This window comes from Capricornis sumatraensis, chromosome 2 (genome assembly GCF_032405125.1).
Source record: "Capricornis sumatraensis isolate serow.1 chromosome 2, serow.2, whole genome shotgun sequence".
Classification (NCBI taxonomy): domain Eukaryota; kingdom Metazoa; phylum Chordata; class Mammalia; order Artiodactyla; family Bovidae; genus Capricornis; species Capricornis sumatraensis.
The window spans coordinates 212,257,263-212,269,477 of record NC_091070.1 but is presented as its reverse complement, the minus strand read 5'-3'; the positions used below and the strand labels follow the sequence as shown (position 1 = coordinate 212,269,477).

The following is a 12,215-nucleotide window of genomic DNA, read 5'->3' as shown; positions in this document are numbered from 1 at the left end:
AGAACATAGAACATTAACGTGCTAACTCAGGGATCCCAATTCTCCCCTTTGTATTGCCCAGAGTTATTCTCATGCAGGGTTCCAGGAGCGCATGTACGAGGATGCTCTTCAGAACTGCAAGTGCAGCCAGGAGCAGCTACAGGCAGGCCAAGGGTCTGTTCCCAGGGGAGCTGATACAGGAAACGTGACGGATGCACAATTCAGAACACAGTCAGGACTAGACACATACAAGGAGCAGGGCTAGATCTGTTAAATTACAGTACTAAGTAAATAAATCAAGAAACCGGATGAAATTTACAGTTCACTATATTTGTATAAATTTACATAGGCACACAAAACAATCCTACATATTTTATAAGGCTCCATGCATATTTCAAGATATATATAAAATACATTGGGCTTTTCTTGCGGCTCAGCTGGTAAAGAATCCGCCTTCAATGCGGGAGATCTGCGTTCAATCCCTGGGTTGGGAAGATCCCCTGAAGAGGGGAAAGGCTACCCACTCCACTATTGTGGCCTGGAGAATTCCTGGAGAAGTCCATGGAGTCGCAAAGAGTCAGACATGACTGAGCGCCTTTCACTTTCACAAAATATATTAAGAGTTGGTACTGATGGAGGAAGGCAACAATAGCCTTGGGATCAGGGATAAAGGAAGGAAAAATTGTTTAAAAATAAAACCAGACAGGAGCCTCTCACAGACCGATGATCATAAAGTGTCATGATCTGAGGGTAGGTCAATTCCATGTTATGCTCAAAAAAAAGGAAAAACGCAGGGAGCAGAAAACCCCCCAGCTGTTCCTTCCACATGAGCAGGAAAACTATCCTTGCAAGCACTCTTCCTCTTTCCATGTTTCTAGGAACAAAGTGTCACAGGAGACGTGAGCCCCAGTGGTTGTCAAACACAGGGAATTTTTCTTGCTAGAATTAGAAGGCCTCAGGGTAAATCTTGTCCCTTGGATGGATGTGTTAGTGAAAATGAAGCCCAAGCAATCACCTCTCCCAGACTGAGCTCAGGAAAGCTGCCCCAAGGTGGGTGGGTAGCTTGGGAGGAGACCGCAGTAGATTGTCTGAGGAGCAGTGGACGGGAAGTCTTCTCTTCCAGTTTCTCAGGATCAGGGCCGGGAAGCTGAGCGAGTCTGCCCTTCTTCACCCCCTGCCCCCACCCGCTGCCGCACAGCCAGGCAGGCCACCTGCAGAGACAGGGAGACGCACATCCCTGGGATGCCGAGCCAACCTGGCCCCTCAGCAGGGTCTCCCACTGGGCGAGGGGTACACTAGTGACCTGTTCAAAAACCTCTGGACCTTTCTTGTTTTGTTGATTAAACAACTTCCAAGTCCAGCATTACATAGACATGGTGGGTATTAATATCCTCCTTTTACAGACAAGGAAATCAGGCCTAAGAAGGAGAAGTGATATGTAGAGGAATACCCAAAGCTGAAAAACTAGTTTCCTGACTCTTAGGCCAAATTTCAAGAAGCATATAAAATATTAATATACCAGAACATCTTCCTTCCAGCTGTGAACCTCCCATAGGTCAGGCCAGGAGGACAGGGCCACACAGGTCCCCGGGAGGAGGGAGGCCACCCTTGAGGTGGCAGTTTTCATGCTAGGAACATTCTATTTTCTTTTTAAATTTTTAGTTTATATTGGAGTAGAGTTGATTAACAAGGTTGTGTTAGTTACAGGTGTACAGCAAAAGGACTCAGTTATCCACAGACATGCGTCTATTCTTTTCCAAGTTCTTTTCCCATTTAGGCCATTCTAGAATACTGAGCATCGTTCCCTGGGCTATACAGTAGGTCCTTGTTGGTCAGGGATTGAAAATAAATCATTAAACTTTCACCTCCTTTTTGCTGCTGAGTAATGATTCCCAGGTGGCTCAATGGTTAAAAAAATAAATAAGTAAATCCGCCTGCCGATGCAGGAGATGCAGAGGACGCGGGTTCAATCTCTGGGTCAGGATGATCCCCTGGAGTAGGAAATGGCAACCCACTCCAGTATCCTTGCCTGGAGAATTTCCTGGACAGAGGAGCCTGGCGGGCTACAGCCCATGGGGTCACAAGGAGTCGGACACGACTGAACAAGCGGACGCACAACGTGCCAGAGCCCACACACCATCACCACCCTCAGCCAATCTCTGAGCCTCTCTCCACCCTGGGCTCCCACCCCCGACACGGCAGTGGAGGAGCACTGAGGGCCAGGAGGTGGTAAGACTCCAGCTGGAATGGAGAGTCAGGCAGCAGCTCACACACAAACCTCCTGGGCCCTGAGTCGACTCTACCACACTAGCTCATCTCAGAAAGGACCATCAATCACTCCACACAAAATGCCTGCACATCCTCTGATAATTCACTTGTATCTCAAATGGTCTAACTTTCAAAGTCTCTGCTTTCTCTCTTTCAAGTTACAACTGTCACACTTGCTTTCTTTCAATCAATAAATAGATGTACCTACTTAATAATGGACCTTATTCTATTTCCTATTTGAAAGCCAAGAAGATGGACACAAAATTTTTTGAGGTTTCTAGATTATAATTGCACTTAATTGAGTATAAATGAGACATGGGCAGGGAGCAAGGCTATTTGTGCCGTAATATGAACCCTTATTTTCTGCTCCAGACCACACAGAAGATTCTCAAATAAGTTTCTGGTGCTGTCAGTAATTTAACTATACATACATTATTTTTAGCATCATAAGAGTTCCTTATAATGATGATTTTCAAGGATAAAACTGACATCCCCTAAGAGATCAATTCAGTTTAAAAATTTTCCAACAATAAGAAACAAATAGGGAGCAAGTGAAAGGCAGTTTCCGGAGAGGGGGCCTCCCAAAAGAGGACATCAGAGAAGTGACCCCCTACGGCACCCAGAATTTTGCTTTCTGTGGGTATAGCCACCCCGCCAGCTCTGTGGTGAGCACAGTACCTTTCTCTGATGCTGGGTTTGACATGAGCTGCCCTGGGGCTCCTGCCATGCGCTAGCACATTTCTCTGATAGAGTTCATGGTGGTGGCTACGCAGGACCCCCACTTTCTCCCTTAAGATTGACCCCTAACAGTAGACAGTGGGGCCAGCACCCTTTTAGGATCTACACCAAGGTGGAACCAAGGGATAAGGGGGACTTTCTATCTGCTCGAATTTCAGGGTTCAGGCACATGAGGCACTGAGGGGCTCTGGGAAGGAAGATGAAGATGCTACAATAACGGGAGGCAGGTTAGGTTGTTTCTGGTCCCCTCCTTAATTTCCCATTTCCTCACAACGCCCACCCAACTGGCTATACACTCCCGTCACATCTCGCAGTCCTTCCTTCCAACTCACCCAACCCAAGCCACTCCATCCCACCACAACACAGTCACTCCACTCTACCACTTTCTGATTGTCCCACTACACCCCAATCCAACCCCACCATCCCATCTTATCCCATCCCATCCTAGTCCCTTCTGAGTCAATCTTTCCCACTTCACTCTATCCTACCCCAGTCAATTTCCTGAACACTCTATATCTCACCCACTCAATCCCACTTCAAACCATCATATTTTACTCAATCTTATTCCGTTTCATTCCACCACCCATCCCAGTCCATCCCAATTCTTCCGCTCTATCCCATCCCAACACATCCCAGTTTACTCTTGACCCTACCACAACTCACTCCTTCCTACTTCACCCCAGTCCATCTCAAATCCTCCTGTCTCTTCAGTCCCACCTCCATGATATTGCGTTCCATCTACTCCCCTCCCATCTCCTGCTTGGCCAAAGCTCTCATTTCTTAAGGCACACAGGGTATGACCATTCTTCATGTCACATGAAACTACATGAGAAAAGCCAAAGGACCCCGGAGATCTAAAAGTTAAGTGTATATTGGGATAGAGGAGGGGAAAAATATATAGAATCTTATCCTTATTTTTTTCAAACTTCCAAAATGCCTACTCTATTGATAGGGAATCAAAAGCATGCTCTAAAAAGAATATGTAATTCTTATTATGTCTTGAATTTGTACAGGCAAAAAAAAAAAAAAAAGTATCTCATCTTTAAAGATGGGGTATGAAAGGGGAGTTGAGCTCCCGAGCCCAGAAAGGAAATAAGTATGAGCTTCATGTTTCCTTTAACTTACAAGAACTAGGGAAGAGCCTTAAGAAACACACCATCGTTTTCTAGTTGAGAATTCCCCACACTGTAGAGCCTACCGTTTGCTTTCTGTGGGCCCAAGGGGAAGCCAAATTCTGTTTAAAGTCACTGAATCTTGAGACAGTGTCTCTGTAAGGCGGAAAACTCTGAGATAACCCTGCATTTGCAGGTTCACCCAGATGTTCCCCTGTTGTCATGGAAAATCCGTAGCAGGTAGAGCAGAGAGATTGGGAAGCCATATCCCAGGGGGCACTCAGTTCAGCTCAGTTCAGTCGCTCAGTCGTGTCCGACTCTTTGCAACCCCATGAATCGCAGCACGCCAGGCCTCCCTGTCCAGCACCATCTCCCGGAGTTCACTCAGACTCACGTCCATTGAGTCCGTGATGCCATCCAGCCATCTCATCCTCGGTCGTCCCCTTCTCCTCCTGCCCCCAATCCCTCCCAGCATCAGAATCTTTTCCAGTGAGTCAACTCTTCGAATGAGGTGGCCAAAGTACTGAAGCTTCAGCTTTAGCATCATTCCTTCCAAAGAAATCCCAGGGCTGATCTCCTTCAGAATGGACTGGTTGGATCTCCTTGCAGGCCAAGGGACCCTCAAGAGTCTTCTCCAACACCACAGTTCAAAAGCATCAATTCTTCAGCGCTCAGCTTTCTTCACAGTCCAACTCTCACATCCATACACGACCACAGGAAAAACCATAGCCTTGACTAGGCGGACCTTAGTCGGCAAAGTAATATCTCTGCTTTTGAATATACTATCTAGGTTGGTCATAACTTTTCTTCCAAGGAGTAAGCGTCTTTTAATTTCATGGCTGCAGTCACCATCTGCAGTGATTTTGGAGCCCAAGAAAATAAAGTCTGACACTGTTTCCACTGTTTCCCCATCTATTTCCCATGAAGTGATGGGACCAGATGCCATGATCTTCGTTTTCTGAATGTTGAGATTTAAGCCAACTTTTTCACTCTCCTCTTTCACTTTCATCAAGAGGCTTTTTAGCTCCTCTTCACTTTCTGCCATAAGAGTGGTGTCATCTTCATATCTGAGGTTATTGATATTTCTCCCGGCAATCTTGATTCCAGCCTGTGCTTCTTCCAGTCCAACGTTTCTCACGATGTACTCTGCATATAAGTTAAATAAGCAGGGTGACAATATACAGCCTTGACGTGCTCCTTTTCCTATTTGGAACCAGTCTGTTGTTCCATGTCCAGTTCTAACTGTTGCTTCCTGACCTGCATACAGATTTCTCAAGAGGCAGGTTAGGTGGTCTGGTATTCCCATCTCTCAGAATTTTCCACAGTTGTAAAGAAACCGCCTGCCAATGCTGGAGATATTAAGAGACATGGGTTCATTCCTGGGTGGGAAGATGCCCTGGAGGAGAGCCTGGCGACCCACTTCAGTACTGTTGCCTGGAGAATCCCCATGGACACAGGAGCCTGATGGGCTATAGTCCATAGGGTCACAAAGAGTCGGATAGGACTGAAGCGAGACAGCATGCACACCACGAAGAGGGAAACCAAAGGAAGGCAATGTCAGTGATGCTCTCCAACCTCTAGGAGGCGCTAGAGAGCCTTCCCTTTTCAGCCCTCTGCTGCTGCTGCTAAGTCGCTTCAGTCGTGTCCGACCCTGTGCGACCCCATAGACGGCAGCCCACCAGGCTCCCCTGTCCCTGGGATTCTCCAGGCAAGAACACTGGAGTGGGTTGCCATTTCCTTCTCCAACACATGAAAGTAAAAAGTGAAAGTGAAGTCGCTCAGTCGTGTCCGACTTTTACAACCCCATGGACTGCAGCCTACCAGGCTTCTCAGTCCATGGGATTTTCCAGGCAAAAGTACTGGAGTGGGGTGCCACTGCCTTCTCCATTCAGCCCTCTAGGGGTGGCAAAGAGTCAGACACCACTGAGCGACTAAGCACAATACGGCACAGGAAGAGATATGATGACCTGGGCTGATGGACGGACGAGAAGGCCAGGTTCTAATGAGCGTGCTTCAGTGGGAGGAACAAGAAGAAAGACTCTTGCTGATGCATCTAATGGCATCTTAGAGTGGTACAGAATCAGACCTGTTTCTCACAATTCTAAGAGGCTGGTGCAGAAAGCCAAAAGACAGTGGTAGCAGCAGCAGCAGTGGTGGCAGCATCTAACATATAAAACACTGAGTGCTAACCGCAGGTCCCACACTGTGACAGATCTTTCCATGAATTAAAAGGGTGAGTCCTAGAGTCAAGGTGGCTCTGAGGTTCAGTCTTGCTTCCTCTCCTATCTGCTCTATAACCTTGGCCAAATTGCTTAATTTCTGAGTCTCAGCCTCTTCAAACATGATATTATAGCACCTAAATTGTTGTGAGAATTGAATAGTAATGTCTGTAAAGCACTTAGCCAGCACTCAGTAAAAGAGAGTTATTATTAGTAATATGCAGAAGGACCTGGCGCTGTCTCCCACACAGGGATACACCTTCAATGCTTCCCACTCCTCCAAGCCCCTTGCCTTGGAAAAGTCCAAGAGTGCAGTCAGAGAGAACGAGAGAAACTTGGGCTCTAGAGAGCCTGCCTCTGATCCTTTCAACAAGTGTTGACTGAGTGTCTGCTCTGTGCTGTGTGTTCACAGAGCCTTAGGGAATAAAGGCGGACATTGTCTCATTAAACAGGAAATTCCAATATGTCCTGATGAGTTTTACGATACGAAGGGTTTTACAACCTGGGGAGTTGTGAGAGCTCACAGCAGAGTTCAATTGAAAGGAACTGAACTCTGGGACTAGAAGCAAATCAAGGATGACTTTGCAGTCATCCCCAAGGAGCTGTGAGAGAGATGGACGGACCACAGCTGCTTGAGAGGCTGGAAGTTTGGGATCCGGGCCTCAAGTGCCAAAGCAGCAGAGCATCACTGATGCACAAGCCCAGACGGAAAGGCAGGACAGAGACAGGCCAGCTGTGTGGAAGGCTTCCCGGGTTGTAGCATTTCTCCTTAGACCCCAGATATCAGCGTGGTTGCCAGTGAAGGATTCTGGATCAGGCAGACCTGTGTTCAATCCCTGGTTGACTGGTTATGTGCCTAAGTTATGTGTCCTCTCTGAACCTATTTCTTCATGGATAATAGAGGGAGAATGATATTGCCAGCCTCACTGGGTTGCTGTGAGGGTCGAGTTAATACACGCAAGTGCTTGGGTTGCCATCAGGACTCAGCGGACCCTGGCTGTTAGCGTCACTCCCCTGGGTACCCAGAAAGTTTTCTGAGCAGGGTGAGCGGAGGAGAATACAGACTTCCTAGCAGAGTCTTTTGTCCTCGGTGTTCTTGTTCCAGGCCCATCTTCCACGCCATGGGCACAATGGATATGTATATGCTGAGTCTGTTTCATCTCTGGTTTTTCTAATCCCTTCCACAATGCAGTGATAACTTGGCCCTTTTGCAGGTGGGCAGCCTGAACCTTGGGGAGGTCTGAAGATCAGCTACTTCTCTAGCAAGGAACAGGTGGCTCTGCTGAGCCCTCAGCGTCCCTTAATCCTGATGGTATGACAACGATGATAAAAGAGAGGCAGGTGAGATGCCTGAGGCGAGCTGATGTCTCTGAAGCCACCTGCTGGACTCTTCTAGACACACCCAAACCTTGCAGTGTCCAAGCTCTGGCAATCCAGTTGTCTAATGCCATTCCACATCTCCTTAAACAATGCTCACCTTGAGCAAAACGACACTGTCACCAGCCCAAGAGACGGTCAACTCTCTGCTACGGTCAGCTTATTTTTTAAAACCATAAACCCACAGCTTAATCACACGTGGAATTTCAAACCTATACATCACTGCCTTTCCTGGGCGGGGTGGGCAGGGTGCATGCTCAGGGCATGTCCTTGTGTTGGTTCTAGAACCTAAGGAGCCATCTCATCAATCTCTGACATTGGTTCTGGAGGGAAAGCAACTGCAGAACAGGTCTTTGCCATCTCATCACCTCTGCAAACCAGCTGGCTTCTTTGATCCCTAAAACTCTTGATTTAGCCTTATCAGACCCTAGAAAACTGTCCACAAAAGAAATATTTTTAAAACTCATCAGCCAATTTAACAACCATCTATCAAGCACCAGTTCTATGCCAGGTCCTGAGCTGGGTGCTGGGGATGCCAGGAGAAATAAAGCACTGGCCCTGCCCTCAGGGAGCTCACAGTTCCCCACAAGAGGCAGATGAATAACTCCTTTGAATATGATTCCATGGGGATGGCCAGCGCTCCAGTTTTTAAGAGGCAAAGCAGGGAAAATTCTTCTTCTTTTTTTTTTAATAACGTTTGATTTCTTTCAAAGCAATGAAGTGGTTAGCACGGGAAAAATCAGAACTTTGTAGGCATGTCTCATATTTACGGTTTAACATTGCCTTTATTTTAAATTACTTATTAAGGAAATGGGAAGCATAACAGCCTTTTCAGTGCTCAGAGCTGCTTAATCCAGAAAAAAGTAGCTGGGTTTGAGAACAATTGAGAGAAATGAAACTGACAGAAAGTGATGGATAAGGATGGATTTGAGGATGATCCTAAGGTTCCTGGCTGGGTAACTGGGAGGCTACAGGTACCAGCAGCCTCCATGGGGGATACTGGAGTTTGGGTGCAGAGCTAATGAGTTTCCTTTGGAAGAGAAACATCCAGGTGAAGATGTCCAAGAGTCAGCCGGATATGCAGGCTGTCTAGATCCAGAGCTTCCGTGGGCTCGGAAGCCAACAGACATATATCGGGAGAAGCATCTTGGCAGGGCAAATCTGTCTGGAAGCTTCAGAGTGTGGCAAAGGAAGAAATGGGCCTGGATGAGCTCACCCAGGGAGGAGTGAGAGGAAATGAGGAAAAGCATAAGAAATGGAACACCGCAGGAAGCCAGATTTTCAGGAGGGGCATAAGTGCTACTATTAGAAACTGGGAAGGAACAGCCAAGAGGTAGGAGGAAAACCAGCCAAGCACGGTGTCCCAGAAGCCCAAGGAAGGGAAATTTTCAAAGGAGTAATCCAGAGTTCACAGTCACAGAGAGGTAAAGGAAGAGAAAGGAAAAGTTGATGGGTTTGGCAATTAGGGTGGTCGGCGGTGATCTTTCCTAGAGAAATCCAGTCCTGGGGACAGAAGCCAGACAGCAGGGAGTGAACAGTGGCACAGAAAGCGAGCTCAAGACCCATTCTAAGAGAGTTGACTTATAAATCAGAAAGATGGGACGGGAGCTGAAAGGTCAACAGGACCAAGAAGCCAGGTTGGCCTGTTTTCAGTTAAATTGTTCAGGGGAAACAAAAGGCAGGAGAGTGACTGATCTATTATAGGGAGAGAGAGGACAAGGGTTGGAGGGTCTCTAGGGAGGCTGGGGGTGGGCTAAGTGTGGGGGCACGGCTGAAAGGATCAGGTCAGTTAAAGGCAGATAAGGAGGTTCCCCCTTTCAAATCCCATACTCATTTCATCCAGTCATCACTGGGCCAAGGAAGGGAGAGAGCCCAGTCCTGAGCGTCTTTTAAAGTCAACAGTGTGAAGAGAACACAAAATAAATGTGCTTCCCTCTAATGTGCCAAATCCTGCCATCATTTGTCACCGAGTCCGTTTCCAAATCTCTGCTGCTCACAAGGCCAGCAGCACATCTAAATGCGGGAAGGGTTTAAAAAGAAATGCATTTGGAAGCAGGGGAAGCCAGAGCAGGCGGGCCAGAGAGCAAGCATCCCCTCCCCCAAGCCACTCAACACCCCCACCCCCAACTTCTCTGGCGACCCAAGAGCTGCATGCCAACAGTTCTCCAGCACAGCCCAAGAGTGCAAGCTCCGGTGAGTTGGCCTTTTTCTTTCCCTGGGGGCATGGCATGCCCAAAGGGCAGGGACAAATCTAGCTGGAAAAACAGCTGGATCGTATGAAGGGTCATCTCAGGTCTGCCAAGCCAGAGCCGGGGCTGCACCTGGTCACACTTCTGAGAGGCCTGACAGCCAGGTAGCAGCCCAGCCATAGCCCCACCGCTCATGTGGCAAGTCTGGGTGACCAGCGGCGTCGTTGTGAACCGCGCAGCCACCCAGTGGGTGTGGATGTGCACGAGGGCTGAGCTCCTAGGCGCGCGCGCCGCGGGCGCCCCTCTCTGGGTGTCGGCGGCTATGACTCTTCGGAGAAACTGACAAAGTCCGGTCAAGTAGGGATGGGAGAGCTAGGGCTGGCTCCGGGCGCCCTTCCTCACCAGCAACCCTATCATTCCGTGCTAAGGAGCTGGCGACACGGTCTGCGGAGACCGGCTCATCAGATGCTGGAGCCCAGCGTGGACCAGAGAGCTCCCCGAGGAAGGGTCGCACTTTCCAAAAAGGGAGAAGAATCTGGAGGTTCGGATGGCCGAAGCCAAGCTTTCAAAGGTTCAATCGGTGGTTTAAAAAATAAATAAACAGAAAACCAACACGGCTCCAGGCCGTAGAGGCCCTCAGTCAAAGCCTGGGCAGCAGGTGTTACGGGTCTCCCCCCACCCACCCCCCCCCCCCCCCCCCCCCCGCCACACACACACACCGTGGGTGTCAGCCTCCTGGCTAAATGAAAATGCGGCCCCAGGCATCGCCGGTTGGACCCGTCCCCACCCGGGGACGCAGAACTTTCTAGGCTGTGGCTAGAGCTGAGCCTCAGAGGGGAGCAGGGGGCAAAAGTGGGATGGCATTAGTTGAGGCTAGTGATCCTCACTGGGGACTGGGTTCTCTCGAAGGTCCGCTTGCCTTCCCGGTCCGCAAGCCTCAGCCAGATATTGGCGAAGTTCCGGGACTCGCCGCGCCCGCCAGGTCGGTCCCCCTCCCCGACTCGGTCGCCAGGAGCAGGTCCCGCCGCCCGCGCCGCCGCTGCCGCAGCCCCGGCACTGGGCTGCAGCAGGGCGCGGGAAAGGGCACTTTGGCGCGGAGTGGGAACCGCGGGGAAGGTGGCGGCGCGGAGCCTGGCGGCGACACTCCCTCCCCCGCCCCCGGGCACAGCCCCCGCCCCCGCTGGCCCGTCTCTCAGCACCCTCTAGCCCCCACCTGAGTCCTCCGGCTCGGCGAGCTCGGGACCCCCGCCCACCTGACCCCCCGCTCCCAGCGCAGAGCGCCGAGGAAGGGGGACACTTGGGGAAGGGGGGAGGCGGCCGCAGTCTCCGGGCGGCTTCGGCGGGGGCGCGGGCTTCCGTGGCGAGAAAATGGGCGGGGGCAGGGAAGGGCAGACCCAGTAGACGCGCGAATGGGGAGGGGGCGCGCCGTTCCTCTCCAGCCCCCCAGGACGGGTGTGCCAACCAGGATTGGGAGGCGGGGAGGGCTCCAGGAAAGTTTATCGGGGAAAAGCCTGGCGCCTTGGGGGCTGGGAGCCTGAAGAAACTGAAGCCACGGTCCGGGTGCCCCGCAACGCCGGGCGGGGATGTCTGTCTCCCAAGGCCCCCCACACCGGCCGGATCCGGTCAAGTTGCGGCTGGGCTTGGGGATAGCAGGGAGGGTGAGGGTAGCGCGGAGGACCGCTGAGGATGGGGGTGAACGGGGGGCGACCGAGGTGAGGCTGAGCAGGAGGTTGGGCGTTGAGGGGGGCGGGAGGTTAAGGAGAGGGCGGAGGAAGGGACAGGGACCGGGTCGGGGATGGGTGGGCTCAGGGCTCGGGTGGGGTGCTCGGGTGGCCGGACTTACCCGCGGCGGCCGAGGCGCTGAGCAGCCCCCAGCCCAGCAGCAGCAGCAGAGGCGGCGGCGTCAGCAGCGGCGGCGGCGGCGGCTGGCGGCCCCAGCGGCTCCCGGCGCCCGGCACGAGCGCCGAAATCTCGGCTTCGGCGCGAGCCCTCCCCGCGGGGCAGCCGCAGCGCCCCAGCTCTCGTCCCCGCGAGCGCGGCATGGCGCGGCCGGCAGCGCCGAGGGAGAGGCTCCGCTCGCCGCCGAGGAGAAAGGAGGTCAGGAGAGCTCTGGAGCTTTTTTTTTTCTGCTAGGAAAAAATCCCGGTACGAGGGAGCCCTGAGCTTCTGCGGCTGGAATGAACCAAGTGTCCGCCCGGCCGGGGAGAGGCGCGCTGCGCTCTCGGAAATGACTCGCTCCAATCCCGCTTCGCGGGGTTCGCGCCGGGGGGGCGGGGGGTGGGGGTGAATTATCCCCGGATTAATCACTCCGGAGCCGCTTCTCCGCCGCTCCA

The 12,215-nt window shown here is 51.4% G+C and overlaps 1 protein-coding gene across 2 annotated transcripts in view; it reads right to left on the bottom strand.

The window, feature by feature from the left end:
- The window catches only part of CSMD2 (CUB and Sushi multiple domains 2), a 678,038-nt gene extending 666,114 nt beyond the window's left edge, over positions 1–11,924 (bottom strand). For both annotated transcript variants that reach the window (XM_068966215.1, XM_068966217.1), the window contains exon 1: positions 11,726–11,924. In XM_068966215.1, coding sequence (XP_068822316.1) covers positions 11,726–11,924 — 199 coding nt within the window. The remainder of the gene's footprint in view (positions 1–11,725) is intronic.
- Positions 11,925–12,215: the final 291 nt, after the last annotated feature.